We start from the raw sequence: 19,050 nt of genomic DNA, 5'->3' as shown, positions 1-19,050 counted from the left end.
CAGAACCAGCTACCGCAGACAATGTCAGTGTGTGCACTGGGCAGTGCCACAAGAATGCATAATGGCTAAGTGCTGAATATTGCGCAGACAGGCCCTGGGCAGGAGTGCACAGCAGTTTGTTTCCCAGCGAGGGTGCTCCAGCCCCACCCATTCAACACAACAGCTTAGCACCAGACCTGGATCCTGGGAGAAGTCTGCCACAGAGGCAGCCCAGGTCTCAATTCCTGCCCACCTCAATTCCTGCAGCGACAACACCCCGACACCCAGCTCCAGTCTACTCCACACCACAGCCTTGCACTAGATCTGGGAGGAACAAAACAGAGAAAAGGATGCACCTTGGGCTGCTTCTGAGCAGAACTCTGGACACCTACACATGTGGCACATAGGTTTGCTATGAGCGCATGGGCCTCACTTGCTTCAGCATTCACCTTCTTTGGGGTAGGCACACATTGAAGGGCAACAGAGCCTGAGAAACCTGACCTCAGGACTTCTACTCCAACATTTGGGAAGCAGACCCTGCCCCCAACAGGGTGGTGACAGCCATGGAACAAAGAAGAGACCCCACCTCCCATCTAGCACAGGCTCTGGACACCACAAGACCAACTATCAAGGGAATAACAGCCATCACACTCTGAAGAAAAACGTGGCTGGCATCCACACCAAAACCAGCCCTCACACCAAAAATGTTGGACACACATAGTCTACATAGGGACACTCCCACATAAAAACACCCCTTCAAGAACACAGTAGATAACTGTTTCTCCTAAATTCACAGAAGCAGAGAAAGTTAAGTTAAATGAAAGAGCAGAGAAATTACTCCTAAAAAAAGAACAAGAGAAATCCTCTGAAAGAACAAATAATGAAGCAGACCTCACCAGTCTACTGGACCCCAAATCCCCAAAAAAGGGGTAATAAAAATGCTAAAGGAATTAAGAAAGATTATCAATAAAAATGAAGATCACTGTAACAAGGAGCTAGAAACTATGAAGGTGAAGCAATCAAAATTAGACAATTCAATTGCCAGGATAAAAACCAATCTAGAGGCAATGAAGAGCAAACTAAATGACACAGAAGAGCGAATAAGTGGTCTGGAAGATAGAATAATGGAAATCACCCAATCAGAAAAGCAGACAGAAGGACAAATTTAAAAAAAAAGAAAGAAACATGCAAGATCTATGGGATAATATAAAATGTGCCAAGCTATGCATAATAGGGGTTCCAGAAGGAGAGGAGAGAGAAAAGGGGATCGAAAATGTATTTGAAGAAATCATGGCTGAAAAATTCTCAAACCTAAAGATGGAAACAGATATCCAGGTACAGGAATCACAGAGAGTCCCAAACAAGATGAACCCAATCAGACTCATGCCAAAATATATCATAACTAAAATGAGAAAAGTTAAAGAGAGGATTCTAAACGTAGCAACAGAAAAACAGTCAGTTAGAGGGAACCCCCATAGGCTATCAGCTGATTTCTCTATAGAAACTTTTCAGACCAGAAGGGAGTGACATGACATATTCAAAGTCCTGAAAGGAAAAAACCAGCAACCTAGGATACTCTAGAGCAAGATTATCATTTAGAATAGGAGGAGAGATAAAGAATTTCTCAGACAAGCAGGGCTTCCCTAGTGGCTCAGTGGTTAAGAATCCATCTGCCAGTGCAGGGAACACGGGTTCAAGTCCTAGTCCAGGAAGATCCCACGTGCCACGGAGCAACTAAGGCTATGCGCCACAACTACTGAGCCTGCGTTCTCGAGCATGCAAGCCACAACTACTGAGCCCACGTGCTGCAACTACTGAAGCCCACGCACCTAGAGCCTGTGCTCCACAACAAGAGAAGCCACCGCAATGAGACGCCTGCACACCACAACGAAGAGTAGCCCCCACTAGCCACAACTAGAGAAAGCCAGCGCAGAGCAATGAAGACCCAACACAGCCAAAAATAAAATAAATTAAATTAATTTTTAAAAAAGAATTTCTCAGACAAGCAAAAATTATAGAATTCAGCAATACTAAACCTACCCTAAAAGAAATATTGAAGGTTCTTCTCTAAATAGACAAGAAACAAGAATCTATAGGAAAGGGAAAATTACAGTAAGAAAGCTAAATATATAACAAGATTGAAGACCACTTATGCCAGTACATAGATTAAAAACAATCAAAACAAAATTTAAAGTAACATAACTACAATTAATAGCAAAAGGGTAAAACATAAATATGTAAAATAGGACATCAAAATCACAAAATGTGGGGGAGGTGTGAACTTGTATGACTATCAGTTTAACACAAGTAGATATAGTTATGGGCCAACAAACTTGAACTCCACAGTCACCATAAATCAAAAACATAACAGATTCACAAAAAACAAAGATAGGAACTCAAGCATAAAACAAAAGAAAACCATCAAACCACAAAGGAAAAAAAAAACAAAAAGAAGAAATGAACAAAGAACTGGAAAAACAACTGGAAAACAAGGTTTAAAATGGCAAAAAGTATATACCTATCAATAATTACTTTTAATATCAATAGAATAAATGCTCCAATCAAAAGACACAGGATGGCAGATTGGATAAAAAAGAAAGAGCTACCATATGATCCAGCAATCCCACTCCTGGATATATATCCAGGAAAAATGAAAACTCTAATTTGAAAAGATACATGCACCCCAATATTCATGGCAGCACTATTTACAATAGCCAAGACATGGAAATAACCCAAGTGCCCATCAAGAGACGAGTGGCTTAAGAAGATGTGGTACATATACACAATGGAATGTTAGTAGCCATAAAGTGAATGAAATACTGCCATTTGCAGCAACATGAATGGACCTAGAGAATATTATACTTAGTGAAGTAAGTCAAAGACAAATATTATGATATCACTTATATATGGACTCTAAAAAATAATATAAATGAATCTATATACAAAATAGAAACAGACTCACAGACATAGAAAACAAACTTATGGTTACCAAAGGGGAGGGGGAGGGACAAATTAGGAGTATGAGATTAACTGATACAAAGTACTATACAAAAAACAGACAGGCAACAAGGATTTACTCTATGGCACAGGATATTATATTCAATATCTTGTATTTATATTTCAACATCTATAATTGAAAATAATCTGAATATATATATTTATAACTGAATCTCTTGGGCTGTACACCTGAAACTAACACAATACTGTAAATCAACTATACTTCGATTTTAAAAATTGATCACTTTAATTGACCAAATTAACAGAAAAAAAGGAGAAATATTATTTGATCAAGATCACACATACAGGCTTCCCTGGTGGCACAGTGGTTAGGAATCTGCCTGCCAATGCAGGGGATACGGGTTCGAGCCCTGGTCCAGGAAGATCCCACATGCTGCAGGGCAACCAACCCCATGGGCCACAGCTGCTGAGCCTGCGCTCTGGAGCCCGCGAGCCACAACTACTGAAGCCTGCACGCCTACAGCCTGTGCTCCGTAACAAGAGAAGCCACCGCAATGAGAAGCCCACGCACCACAACAAAGAGCAAAAGCAGCCAAAATAAATAGATAAAATAAATTTATTTTTTAAAAAAGATCACATATACAAGAAAATTGTATGACAAAAGTCAATACCAATTCATGATAGACCCCCTTAGCAGGCTAGGAATAAAAGGAAATTTCCTTCATCTGTAAGAGTATTTACAAAAAACTTTCATGGAATATCGTACTTACTGGTGAATCACTGAAAGTATACCCTTAAGACTGAGAATGAAACAAAGATGACTGCCACCACATCTATTCAGCATTATACTGAACATTTAGCAATTGAAATAAGGCAAGAGAAAAGGGGGGGCATGAGAATTCAAAGTGATGAAAAGTGTCTATTTGCAGATGATATATTTGTAAACATAATTCAGTTCAATTTGAAATAAAAACCTAAGCAGTTTTAATTGTGGAAATTGACTAATTCTAAAATTTCTAAGGAAATATAAATCACTACAAATAGCTACAGCAATGTTAAAGAAAAACAAAGATGGAGGATTTGTTTTCATTATCAGATACCAAGATTTATAATAATAAAGACATGGTAATTAAGATAGAATGCTGGGCCTCCCTGGTGGCGCAAGTGGTTGAGAGTCCGCCTGCCGATGCAGGGGATACGGGTTCGTGCCCCGGTCTGGGAGGATCCCATGTGCCGCGGAGCGGCTGGGCCCGTGAGCCATGGCCGCTGAGCCTGCGCGTCCGGAGCCTGCGCGTCCGGAGCCTGTGCTCCGCAACGGGGGAGGCCACAACAGTGAGAGGCCCGCATACCGCAAAAAAAAAAAAAAAAAAAAAAAAAAAAAGATAGAATGCTATTGACATAAGGAAAAATAAAACAGTAGAAGAGGATGTAAAGTCAGAAATACATATATTAACATGAATATGTCTTGAAAACAATATGGAGTGAAAAAAGTGAGTTGCAGAACTGTCAGTCCATTATGTTCCCTATTATTTATTTATTTATTTATTTGCACGGGCCTCTCACTGTTGTAGCCTCTCCCATTGCAGAGCACAGGCTCTGGACACACAGGCTCAGTGGCCATGGCTCATGGGCCCAGCCGCTCCGCGGCATGTGGGATCTTCCCAGACCGGGGCACGAACTCGTGTCCCCTGCATCAGCAGGTGGACTCTCAATGACTGCGCCACCAGGGAAGCCCATTCCCTATTATTTAAAAATCTAAAACAGAGAGCAACATTATAAAATATTCATACATACAAATCAGTGTGGGAAAAACATAAAACCATGGACTCTTTTTTTTTTTTTTTTTTTTTTTTTGCAGTACACGGGCCTCTCACTGTTGTGGCCTCTCCCATTGTGGAGCACAGGCTCCAGACACGCAGGCTCAGCGGCCATGGCTCATGGGCCCAGATGCTCCGCTGGCATGTGGGATGTTCCCGGACCGGGGCACGAACCCGTGTCCCCTGCATCGGCAGGCGGACTCTCAACCACTGTGCCACCAGGGAAGCCCTATGGACTCTTGATATACATAACATTCATGAAAGTGACTGACTCTGGGGACAGAGTATGTGTAATATTCTAATTATTTTATTGAAAAATATCTCAAAGCAAAAATGACAAAATAATAAATATGCTAATTCCAGGTACTGGGTATATTGCTGTTTATTCTATTTCTCCCTCTCTTCCTAGATTTTAAAATAATAATTTTTAAAAAAGATGAGAGAAGAGAGAGATGGAAGCAAAAGCAGCTCTGTATTAGTTCAATTTTCTGTGTTCTCACTGACTTCAAGTTTATTCTCATCAATTCCTTCTTCTATTTTCTCACATTGTTTCTAATTTCTAGAACTATATTTTGTTCATTTTGCTTATATTTATTAACATATTATTATTCAGCCTGCAGGTTTTCTTCTGTATGTTATTTTTTAGATGTTCTGTAACATAAATTTTTATGTCTTTCTTGATCTAAGTTGCTTATGCTAGTTTTTAAATTTCCATGTGGAAATGTTTTCTTTTTGAATTTTTATTATTAACTTCCTATGTAATTGCATTCTGGAACATGTACAGTTTGTACTTTTGAAATTTATTGAGCTTTATTCAGGCCTAATATACGGTCAGTTTTTTAGTTTTTCCATATCAAAAAAAGGATATTAATTGTTTCCAGGCTATAAGCTATGATAATCAATTAGCTCTATCAAATTATTGGTAGTTATGTTCATTTTGTTGTCTGCTTTATGTGTCTATCATGAGCTAAGACAGACCAATAAAAGTTTCCTATTGATATGTTTCTTCTTATTTTTCACAGTATTCCTTATAGTAAATTTTCTGCAGTTTATTTGGTACAGAAGTAGTCCTAACTATTTATCTTTATTACCTAACACACTTATCAGCATTTTAAAGCATCATTCTTTTTGTTTTTTTAAAGCTTACAGTCTTGGATAAATGGATAAAGAAGATATGGTACATATATACAATGGAATACTACTCAGCCATAAAAAAAGAATGAAATAATGCCATTTGCAGCAACATGGATGCAACTAGAGATTATCATACTAAGTGTAGTCAGAAAGAGAAAGACAAATACCATATGATATCACTTATATGTAGAATCTAAAATATGGCACAAATGAACTTATCTACAAAACAGAAACAGACTCACAGACACAGAGAACAGACTTGTGGTTGCCAAGGGGGAGGAGGGGAGGGAGAGGGGTGGGCTGGGAGTTTGGGGTTAGCAGATGCAAACTATTACGCTTAGAATAGATAAGCAACAAGGTCTACTATATAGCACAGGGAACTATATCTAATCTCCTGGGATAAACCATAATGGAAAAGAATATTAAAAAAACAATGTATATATGTGTATAACTGAATCACTTTTCTATATAGCAGAGATTAGCACAACATTGTAAATCAACTAAGATAAAAAAATAAAGCTCACTGTCTTGAATTTTATAGTACCTGATATTAACAAATAGCCTTTTTTCTTTCTTTTAAACTGCACTGATATGGCTTTACTTAAACAATGTTTAAAATTTCTCTGGGTCAAAAGCTTCCCATCTATAAAATGAAAATGTTGGAACAAATATTCTCTTAAATTCTCTTTTAAGAGTTAATCATTCTCAATAGAAAAGGGGACAGCTAGGAAAATGATGAGATTCTTTCATGAATCCTTGCTTTTTTGACAGACTGTAAAAATATAGTCTTTTCTAACATGAAATTTTGCTTTTCTAATTATCATATGTTTATTTACTACCTAGAATCCAGTTAGTAGTTTGCCATTGGTAGTTCACTATTTCAGGTAACATTGTGAGGAGATATAATATACAGCAATTTTTGCTATTAACTTTCTTATCTTGATTAATGGCAACACTAACACCTTTTCTGAAAAATGGAATTGTAGCATAAGTTTTGATTCCTACCTCTTCTTCAACACCTAGGTACAATGTGTCAACAAGTTCATTTGACTCAGTCTCACCAATACCTCCTAAATCTCAACTCTTCTATTTCCCCTATATGTTAAAGTAGTGGAACAGGAGAATTAAACAATTGAACTTTTTTTTCTGATAGCTCAGAGACTATTTGAGGGTCTCATAGTAGTTGAGGTTTTCATTATGAATATTAATTGCCACTGAAGAGAATGAGAAAATAAGTCTTATTTGAGCCCTGAAGTTATGTTTTTTTATTCAATAAGTTACCGACTTACTAGATGTGCCCAGCACTGGTTTAGAGCCTAAGGATATAGCTGTAAGACAGACATAAGTTCTGGTCCTCCTGGAACTTACATACTAGTTGAGGGAAACAAATGAAAACATAAACATGTAAATAGGTAAGATAGAATAAGATAGTGTAATGGTTGATCTTATGTCAACCTGACCGGGTCGCAGGTTGCCCAGACATTTGGCTGAACATTACTCTGGGTGTGTCTGTGAGGGTATTTCTACATGAGATTAACATTTGGGTCAGTAAAGTGAGTAAAGCAAATCGTCCTCCCTAATATGGGTAGGCGTCATCCAATCAATCGAAGACCTGAATAGAACTGAGTAAGAGGGAGCTGTTTGAGTTGGGACTTTAGTCTTTTCTGGTAGCTTTACTAGCATGTTCAAAGTTCCCCAGGGATAAACTTTGTCTGTTCCAAGTGTGGAAAAAGCTAGTATCACTGAAAGACAGTGAATGAGGGAGGGTGTAGCAAAAGATAATGGTAAAGACATAGGAAGAAGGCATATCATGAAGGGTTTTGTAAAGGACAATAAGAAACCTGGATTTTATTCCAAGTGTAATGCGAAGCCATTAGATGATTTTAAACAGAGAAGTTAACACCTCAGGTTTTTAAATTATCACTTCAGTTGTCCTCTGGAGAATGGACTACAGATGGTTAAGAATATATGCAGGGAGATTAACAGGCAGTTACTGAAGTACTTCCAGGTAAGAGATGATACGGCCTGGGTTACAAGAGTCATGGAAATGTTGACAAGTGATCAGATTTGAGATATGATGAAAAACTGGACTAATCTGATGGTTATTTTAGAAAATCATTTTATTTGCATTTCATTAATCATGAGTGAGGCTGAGGTCATACAAGACTGTGGTTAAGTTTACAGGCTTCACAGTTACACCACCTGGGACTAAATCCTGATTCTACTACATCCTTTACCTATGACCTTGAGCAAATTTCTTAATCTTTCTATGCTTGTTTCTTAACTCCTGAAAAAAAATGAAGATTCTTTATGAAGTCTATATGAGGTAATCGATGTAAAACTTTAATTAACAATAGAGATTAGTTTTTATTATTATTTACAATTTTTATCGGGCATTTGTTCTTACTTTTTCAATTGTGGATTTCTTTTTCATGTTCTATATGCAGTTTTCTATTGGATTTTAATTTAGTTTGTAAATATGTATTTAAATACCAGATTGGGTCTGCCATATGTATTACTAAGATTGTTGTCAAGTTTTGCCAATTTACTTTATGATGATTGTATCAATAGGAGAATATAATTTTTATGTACTAAGATTTAGTTGAGCTTCTTTTTTTACTGCCTATGAGTTTGATATTATGCCAAAAAAACAGCTAGTGACTGTAGAAAATACACTCAAGATGGTTGTCTTGCAGTAATCAGAACTCTCATACACTGTTAAGAGTACAGTTTTGGACAATCACTTTGGAAAACTGTTTGGCAGTATCAATAAAAGGTAATCTTAAACATCACTTATGACTCAGAAATTCTACTTTGGTAGAAAGAAACATGTACATATGTGCAACAAAAACCTACAAGAAAATTCATAGGAACAATATTTTAATTGTTACCTAAATGCCTATCAGTAATAGAATGGATAAATAAAATTATGGTTTATTCACATTAATTAAATAATATACAGTAGTTAAGGTTAAGTAAACTACTTACATGCAATGATTCAACATGAATCTGACAAACAAAATATTAAGCAAAAGAAGTCAGACACAAAGTATATAGGTTACATAAAGTTTAAAAATAGGCATAAATAATCTATAGTGATATAATCTGAACAGTGGTTGCCCCTGGGGTGAGGGTAATAACTGGGAAAGGTGCAGGAGTCTAATGGGTGTTAGTGTAATATTCCATTTCTTGATCCAGTGCTTATGCTGGTTAAACATGTATTCACTTTGAAAATTAATTGAGGAAAAAACTAGAGATACAGAGAAGCTGCTAGATAGGGGCACCTGGTCAAAGAAAGGTATATCTCAGTATAGCAAAGCTTTGAGCTAAAGGTGAAAAGGCAGTAAAGTGAGATTTGTTCAGTAGCTAAGAGTGCAGGATAAATCTGAAAGAGAAAGATTCCAAAGGAAGTCTGAAGAAAACGGATGAAGTTCTGAGGAAAAGGAAATGTCCTTGAAGAGGAGACAGACATTACTTATTCTAAGAGTAAAATGAAGAAGAAATAAGGAACCATGGATTCAATTCATTAAAACCACAAACATTCACAAAAACCACATATACCAGGCATTCTTCTAGGGTCTGGAGATACAGCAGTAAACCAAATAAAGCATACTCTTTGTTCACATTCTAGTGGACTAAAATTATAAGAATTTACCATAAATGATTACTTTAGACTGTGGCTGAATCTCAGCAAACACACATGGAAAAAGATAATTATACAGGGTCATTTGAAAGACACATCCCATCCATTTCTTCAGATATTCTAGTTTTTTTAAACATAAGGTATGAAAGCATAGAATAATGTGGTTAAATGCATTAATCTTAAGTGTACAAACTGAGACATTTTAATACATTTATGTATTTGTGTACCTACCACTCAGGTCAAAATACAGAGCATTTTCAGCATACTAGAAGATTCCCTCATGTCCCTTCCCAGTACCCCTTCAGGGGTAACCACTATTTTCTGTCACTGAGATTAGTTTTCTAACTTCATATATATGGAATCACATAGAATGTATTCTTATTTCTGACTTCTCTTATGACACATGTTTATGAGATTATCTATGTTGTTATAAGTAGCAGTAATCTGCTTTGGGGAGTGTGTGTGTGTGTGTGTGTGTGTGTGTGTGTGTGTGTGTGTGTGTGTGTGTGTGTGTGTGTGTGTGTGTGTGTGTGTGTGTGTGTGTGTGTAGTGTCCAATGCATGAAACACTATAATTTATTCCATTTTCTGTTGATGTTGATTTGCATTCTTTCCAATGCTGGGCTATTTTGACATATATTCTTTGCCTTATCCTCGATCAAAACAGACCATCAGTGGGGAGTTCCCTGGTAGTCTAGTGGTTAGGATTTGGCACTTTGACTGCCGTGGCCTGGATTTAACCCCTGGTTGGGGAACTGAGATTCTGCAAGCCGTGTGGCATGGCAAAGACTTTAAAATTATTAAAAAAAAAAAAAAAGACCACTAGAAATACTGGGTTTACCAACTATGGGAAGTCTCGCTACAATGTATTCATTGACCTAGGTGCCAATGAAAACTTACTTCTGCTAATAAATGTTCATTTTTATTCTTATGGACAATGCAAATTATGTAATGAATTTCTGCCCTTGTTTACCTATTATAATGAAATTCAAAATTGAAGCCCAACTTTAATCTCTCTGAATGAAAGCATTTCTGCATAATCATATTTTAACTCTTTCCTGGTCTTAATCTTCCAACTCTGTTTCCTCTGAAAATATGTTTTATCTGTATAGGATTTTCCAATTTAGTGTATGGATTACTGCAATTCCCTTAAACTGCACTGTAAAATAAGGCAGGGAACAAATATACTACTTAAAATTTACCTGCAACTCAGTCATTTCCTTTTCTTTCTGGGAGTGGACTGGGCCTGAGAAGGCAGAGCTGGAGAAGAGAATAAAAGCCATTAAACAAGGTTTGTTTTGCAGTTTCAGAAATCTGCACCCACAAGGTAGATTAAAGGTCACTCTATGGCAAAATGATACTTGGAGCCATCAGAAAGGCCAAGAATATACATTCCCCAGGTATAAAGATGACTACTACATCACGTGGAGCTTATGCATATGGTGAACAGGAATAGAAGTACATATGTAGGAGATGCCCCATGAATTTATCAATAGATCAGAGAATAAACAGTTCACGTGGAGCAGAAAGACATATAGCTTCATGAAAGCACGTCACCAAGAAAATTATGAAACTGACAACACACCTAAGGTATTTTAGTGTATTGAGACTTTTAAAAAGAAATATTTTAAGTACAAACTAAATGGGAATTTAACTAAAATGGTGACAATTTTATATTTTGAGAAAAGAGTCAGGAGAAGTTTATGTGTGTGAGTGATGCGTATCAGAGGTACTGGTGGTGGTAAGAACGTTTAATTCTTATTTTCTATAGTATAAAAAATCTAAATCTGAAAAGTGTCAAATAATAGCAGGATAAACATATGATTTGGAAAAACGGAGTAAACAAAAGAAGGCACAGTTAAGAGTTGAAAGTGATTCTTTCTGGGGACAGGAATTAGAGATGGGGAGAAAAAAGGAACAGGGTATAGTTTTTCTTATTCTTATTACAAGTCTAGTAGCACTATTTGATTTTTTAAAAAACAATTAACATACTATTTCGCCCAAATACAAACTGAATCATAAAACAGTGTACTATGTACGATTAATAATATTATGTATTATGTAATATTCATAATATAATGTACATGCTTATAAGCATGGGGTAAATAATGCATGATTATATGTATGATGTAGCATGTACTATCAACAGGTTAATGCAGGGGTCCCCAACCTCCCGGCAGTCTGCGGCCTGTTAGGAACCGGGCCGCACAGCAGGAGGTGAGTAGCGCGAGAGCATGGCACTCCCCATCGCTGGCATTACCGCCTGAACCATCGCTCGCTGGCATTACGGCCTGAATCATGCCCCCTGCCACAGTGGAAAACCTGTCTTCCAGGAAGCTGGTTCCTGGTGCCAAAAAGGTTGTGGACCTCTGGGTTAACATACACGCATATAAGCATGGGGTAATTAATTAATGCACGGTTATACATATAATGTATTATATGTGGCATTGGTCCCCAACCTTTCTGGCACCAAAGACCGGTTCTGTGGAAGAAAATTTTTCCACGGATGGTGGCGGGGGGGATGGTTCAGGCGGTAATGCGAGCAGTGGGGAGTGGCAGATGAAGCTTTGCTTGCTTGCCCGCCGCTCACCTCCTGCTGTGCGGCCCGGTTCCTAACAGGCCAAAGACCAGTACCAGTCTGCAGCCCGGGGGTTGGGGACCCCTGATGTATTATATAATATATATGCAATTCCAGGACACCGAAATCAAACAACTCTCATATCAACACAATGAGGTCTATATTACGGACAATGCTCAGAAATTTGTGGATCAAATCATAGTTTTATACCCATTTTAGTACCACTAAAATACTTTGAAAAATGATCTGCATCAATATTATAAATTCATTAAGAAGCTAAACAGTACTAACCTTTTAAGTTAAAGACTGGGAGTTAGGGGGACTTCCCTGGTGGCACAGTGGTTAAGAATCCGCCTGCCAATGAAGGGCACATGGGTTCGATCCCTGGTCTGGGAAGATCCCACATGCTGCGGAGCAACTAAGCCCCTGCGCCACAACTACGCAAGCCTGCGCACCTAGAGCCCATGCTCCTCAACAAGAGAAGCCACCGCAATGAGAAGCCCGTGCACCACAACAAAAAGTAGTCCCCACTTGCCTCAACTAGAGAAAGCCTCAAGCAACAACAAAGACCCAATGCAGCCAATAAATAAATAAATAAAAATACCTTAAGAAAAAAAAAAAAGACTGGGAGTTAAAACTCCCCTTAATGATATGCTACAACTGGATATAGCAACACGATTTATTATTATTCTATCAATAATTCTACTCCTATTTATTATATTCCAATTAAAAATTTCAAAATATATTATTCAAACCCAGAGTTGATGTCTACCAAGATACAAAAACAACCTACCCCTTGAGAAACAAAATGAACGAAAATCTATTTGCCTCTTCCATTATCCCAACAATAATAGGACTTCCTATCATTATCTTAATTATCATATTCCCGAGCATTTTACTCCCAACACCTAATCAACTAATCAATAATCGTATAATTTCTATTCAACAATGACTAGTTCAGCTAACCCTGAAACAAATAATAGTTATTCACAATCACAAAGGACAAACCTGAGCACTAATACTAATATCACTCATCTTATTTATTGGATCAACAAATCTATTAGGGGGCTTCCCTGGTGGCGCAGTGGTTGAGAGTCCATCTGCCGATGCAGGGGACATGGGTTCGTGCCCCTGTCCGGGAAGATCCCACATGCCACGGAGCAGCTGGGCCCGTGAGCCGTGGCCGCTGAGCCTGCGCGTCCGGAGCCTGTGCTCCGCAACGGGAGAGGCCACAACAGTGAGAGGCCCGCGTACCGCAAAAGAAAACAAACAAACAAATCTATTAGGACTATTACCACATTCATTTACACCTACTACACAACTCAATAAATCTAGGAACAGCAATTCCCCTACGGGCAGGAACTGTAATTACAGGCTTTTGTCATAAAACAAAAGCATCCTTAGCTCATTTTCTACCACAAGGAGCACCAGTTCCTCTTATTCCTGTACTAGTAATCATCGAAACTATTAGTTTATTCATTCTTAACCAATAGCTTTAGCCGTACAATTAACAGCTAACATCACAGCAGCACATCTATTATTCATTTAATTAGAGGAGTGACTCTAGCACTGCTGAATATTAGCACCACCACAGCCCTCATTACATTTATTATCCTTGTATTACTTACTATCCTCGAAATCGCCATTGCCATCATTCAAGCTTATGCGTTTACCTTACTAGTAAGTCTTTATCTACATGACAATACACAATGACCCACCAAACCTATGCATATCACATAGTAAATCCCAGTCCCTGACTCCTTATAGGAGCTCTCTCAGCCCTTCTAATAATAACATCAGGCCTAATTACATGATTTCACTTCAATTCAACGTTATTATCACTAGGCCTTAACAACGTATTAATGATGATGAGACATCATCCGAGAAAGCATTTCCCAAGGCCATTATACATTAGTTGTTCAAAAAGGACTTCAATATGGAATAATCTTATTATTTCAGAAGTGCTCTTTTTTACTGGCTTTTTCTGAGCCTTCTATCACTCAAGCCTTATCCCTACACCTGAACTAGGTGGATGCTGACCACCAACAGGCATCCGTCCCCTAAATCCATTAGAAGTAACACTTCTTAATACCTCTGTATTAAGGGTATCCATTACCTGAGCCCACCACAGCCTCATAGAAGGAAACTGCAAACACATACTCTAAGCTCTTATTAAAATTGCCCTAGGCTTTCATTTTACAAGTCTACAGGCCTTAGAATACTACGAAACATCCTTTACAATTTCAAATGGATCAACTTTCTTCATAGCTACAGGATTCCACAGACTACATGTAATTATGGCTCTACTTTCCTTATCATTTGCTTCTTACATCAATTAAAATATCACTTCTCATCTAACCATCATTTTGGCTTCGAAGCTGCTGCCTGATATTGACATTTTGTAGATGTAGTATGACTATTCCTTTACATATTCATTTATTGATGAGGATCTTATTCTTTTAGTATTAAACAGTACAGTTGACTTCCAATCAGTTTCAGTATAATCCAAAAAAGAATAATAAATCTAATACTGACATTAATTACAAACATAGCACTAGCCTCACTAGTTGTATTATTTGCATTCTGACTTCCCCAATTAAATATTTACACAGAAAAAAACAAGTTCTTATGAATGTGGGTTTGACCCTATAGGATCAACACATGTACCATTTTCCATAAAACTTTTCTTAGTAGCCATTACATTCCTCCTTTTTGACTTAGAAATTGCTCTCCTTTACCCTTACCCTGAGCATCTCAGACAAATAATCTAAAAACAACACTCATTATAGCTTTATTCCTAATTTTATTACAAGCAACACCTAGCCTAACCAAAAAGGACTAGAATGAACTGAATATGGTAGTTAGTTTAAACTAAAATAAATTATTTTGACTTGTTAGGTTATGATTAAGTTCATTATCAAGTGCCTTTAGTATATATAAATATTATTATAGCATTCACAGTATCTCTTATAGGATAATTAATATATCGATCTCACCTAATATCTTCACTAGTATGCCTAGAAGGCATAATACTATCACTATTCATTATAGCAACCCTGATCATTCTAAATACACATTCTACCCTAGCCAGCATAATGCCAATTGTTCTGCTAGTATTCACAGCTTTCAAAGCCACACTCAAGACTGTCCTTACTAATAATAGTATCAAACATATACGGCACTGATTATGTACAAAATCTTAATCTCCTCCAATGTTAAAAATTATTATTCCTACAATTATACTAACACCACTAACATGACTATCAAAGAACAGCATAATCTGAATTAATACCACAGTCCACAGCTTATTAATTAGTCTCATGAGTCTTTTCTTCTTAATCAATTTAATGACAATAGCCTCAACTTTTCACTAATTTTTTTCCAACTCCTTATCAGCACCATTATTAATTTTAATATGATTCTTCCCGTTAATACTAATAGCCAGCCAAGTTCACCTATTTAAACAATCATTAACTCAAAAAATTATATATTACTATGTTAATTATATAACAAATATTCCTAATTATAACACTCACTGCCATAGAATGAATCTTATTTTCTATTTTATTTGAAGCAACACTAGTCCCGACACTTATCATTACCCAGTGGGGTAATCAAACTGAACGACTTAATGCAGGAGTTTATTTCTTATTTTATACACTAGTAGGGTCGCTTCCACTCTTAGTAGCACTAGTACATATTCAAAATATCACAGGCTCACTAAATTTTCTAATACCTCAATATTGAACACAAGCAGTATCTATCTCTTTATCCAACATTTTCATATGACTAGCCTGTATAATAGGCTTTATAGTAAAATACCCCTTACAGCCTTCACCTTTGATTGCCTAAAGCATATGTAGAAGCCCCCATTGCAGGATCCATAGTCCTTGCAGCCGTACTACTAAAACTCGGAGGCTATGGTATATTATGAATTACAATACTAAACCCATTAACAGATTTCATAGCATACCCTTTTCTCATATTCTCCTTATGAGGTATAATCATAATGAGTTCAATTTGTTTACACCAAACAGACTTAAAGTCACTTATCACATATTATTCTGTCAGTCACTTAGCACTTGTTTTTGTAGCCATTCTTATCCAAACACCTTGAAGTTATATAGGAGCCACTGCTCTAATAATTGCCCATGGCCTCACATCATTCATCTCATTCTGCCTCACAAATTCAAATTACTAACAAATTCACAGCCAAATGATAATTCTGGCCAGAGGTCTAAAAACATTCCTCCCATTAATAGCAACGTGATGATTACTAGCAAGTCTAACAAACCTAGCTCTACCCCCAACTATTAAGCTAACTGGAGCTAACTGGAGAACTATTTGTAGTAGTATCATCCTTCTCATGATCAAATGTCACCATTACCCTAATAGGAATTACTATAGTAATTAGTGCCTTATACTCTCTCTATATGTTAATCATAGCACAACAAGGCAAATATACAAACCCTATCAATAATATTAAGCCATCATCCATACGAGAAAATGCTCTCATAACTCTTCACATTTTACCTCTCTTACTCCTATCGTTAAGTCCCAAAATCATTTTATGGCCCTTGTACTGTAAATATAGTTTTAAAAAACACTAGATTGTGAATCTAGTAACGGAAGACTAAACCTTCTTGTTTACCAAAGAAGTATGCAAGAACTGCTAATTCATGCCTCCATATCTAATAGTACAGCTTTTTCAACTTTTAAAGTATAGTATTGATCCATTGGTCTTAGGAACCAAAAAGTTGGTGCAACTCAAAACAGAAGTAATAAACTTATTTACCTCTTTCACACTAGTTACACTATTTATACTAAAGATACCAATCATAATAACAAACACCAACATCTACAAAAGTAACATATATCGATCCTATGTAAAAACCACTATTTCGGGCCTCCCTGGTGGCGCAAGTGGTTGAGAGTCCGCCTGCCGATGCAGGGGATACGGGTTCGTGCCCCGGTCTGGGAGGATCCCATATGCCGCGGAGCAGCTGGGCCCGTGAGCCATGGCCGCTGAGCCTGCGCGTCCGGAGCCTGTGCTCCGCAACGGGGGAGGCCACAACAGTGAGAGGCCCGCATACCGCAAAAAAAAAAAAAAAAAAACACCACTATTTCATATGCTTTTATCACCAGCTTAATTCCAACAATAATATTTATTCACACAGGACAAGAAAGAATTACCTCAAGCTGACATTGAATTATTATCCAAACCCTTAAATTATCACTTAGCTTCAAACAGACTTTCTCAATAATATCTGTGCCAGTAGCATTATCTGTCACATGATCTATTATAGAATTTTCAATCTGATATATGCACTCAGATCCTAACATCAATCGATTCTTTAAATACTCCTTTTTCTTATCACAATACTAACTCTTATCACTGCTAACAATGTTTCCCAGCTTTTCATTGGATAAGGAGTTGGAATTATATCTTTTCTACTTATCGGGTGACAACATGGATGAGCAGAGGCAAATACAGCCGCTCTCCAACCAGTTTTATATAATCGCATTGGAGATATTGGATTTATTATTATCAGTAGCATGATTCCTATTTAACTTAAATGCATGAGACCTACAATAAATATTTATACTTAACCTAAATCACCCAAACCTGTCTCTAACAGGTGCACTACAATTACTGATTTTCAAATAATGAACTTGAAGTTCATCTTGCCTTCCCAAGATGAATCCATTTGGTCATGATATATTATCTTTTTATATACTGCTAAATTCAATTTTTCAATTCAATGTTGATGATTTTTGTTTCTAAATCTGTGAAAAATATTGGTCTGTAGTTTTCTTTTCTTGTAATGTTTGTCTGGTTTTGGTATCAGGGTAAACCTGTTTCATACAACAAGTTGGAAAGTGTTCCTCATCCTCTATTTTCTGGAAGAGTTTATACAGAATTGTTATAATTTCTTCCTTAGATGTTTGCTATTTCACCTGTGAAAGTACTTGGGCATAGAGTTTCCTTTTTAGAAAGTGTTTTTTTTATTGAGGTATAATTGACATAGGTATACAGACACAATGATTTGATATTTGTATACATTGCAAAATGATTACCACAATAAGTCTAGCTAATACTCATCACCTTACATAGTTACAAAATATTTTTCTTGTGATGAGAACTTTTAAGATCTACTCTCAGCAACTTTCAAATATACAATACAGACTATTTTTAACTATAGTTGGCCTGCTGTACATATATGCCCATGATTTATTTTATAACTGGAAGTTTGCACATTTTGACCCCCTTCACTCATTTCACCCCTCTTCCCTCTCCACCTCCCCGCTCCCCTCCCCTCTGGCAACCACCAATCTGTTCCCTATAGCTATAAGCTTGGATATTTTTGTGTGTGGGGTGGGTTTGTGTTTTTAGATACCACATAAGAGAGATCACATGATATTTGTCTTTCTCTGACTTATTCCACTCAGCATAATGCCCTCAAGGTACATCCATGTTTTCACAAATAGTAAGATTTCCTCTTTTTTATGGCTGGATAATATTCCATTTATTTACATATCACAATTTCTTTATCCATTCATTCATCGATGGACACATAGGTTGCTTCCATGTACTGGCTATTGTAAATAATGTTGCAATGACTGTGGGAATGCATAAATCTTTTCACATTAGTGTTTTCTCTTCCTTTGGATAAATAACCCAGAAATGGAATTGCTGGGTCATACGGTAGTTCTAGTTTTAATTTTCTGAGAAACCTCCATACTGTTTTCTATAGTGGCTATACCAGTTTCCATTCCCACCAACAGTGCACAACACAACACATCCAAACCAAAACTTATTTCTTATCTTTTTTTAAAAAATTGGTTCCTCCACTCTTCTTTAAAAATTCATTTATTTATTATTTTTGACTGTGTCAGGTCTTAGTTGTGGCACATAGGATCTTTCATTGCAGTGCACGGGCT

The 19,050-nt window shown here is 37.0% G+C and overlaps 1 protein-coding gene and 1 pseudogene across 1 annotated transcript in view; one reads left to right on the top strand and one right to left on the bottom strand.

The window, feature by feature from the left end:
• Nucleotides 1-19,050, bottom strand: part of LOC132480558 (zinc finger protein 569) — a 61,290-nt gene that overhangs the window by 22,067 nt on the left and 20,173 nt on the right. Inside the window, exon 3 of the mRNA XM_060084816.1 lies at nucleotides 10,733-10,790. Coding sequence (XP_059940799.1) covers nucleotides 10,733-10,790 — 58 coding nt within the window. The remainder of the gene's footprint in view (nucleotides 1-10,732; nucleotides 10,791-19,050) is intronic.
• LOC132480610 (cytochrome c oxidase subunit 3-like) lies at nucleotides 13,818-14,551 on the top strand (annotated as a pseudogene).

This window comes from Mesoplodon densirostris, chromosome 19, assembly GCF_025265405.1.
Source record: "Mesoplodon densirostris isolate mMesDen1 chromosome 19, mMesDen1 primary haplotype, whole genome shotgun sequence".
Classification (NCBI taxonomy): Eukaryota; Metazoa; Chordata; class Mammalia; order Artiodactyla; family Ziphiidae; genus Mesoplodon; species Mesoplodon densirostris.
Note: the sequence above shows the minus strand (reverse complement) of the source record. Positions and strands in the feature narration are given on the sequence as shown.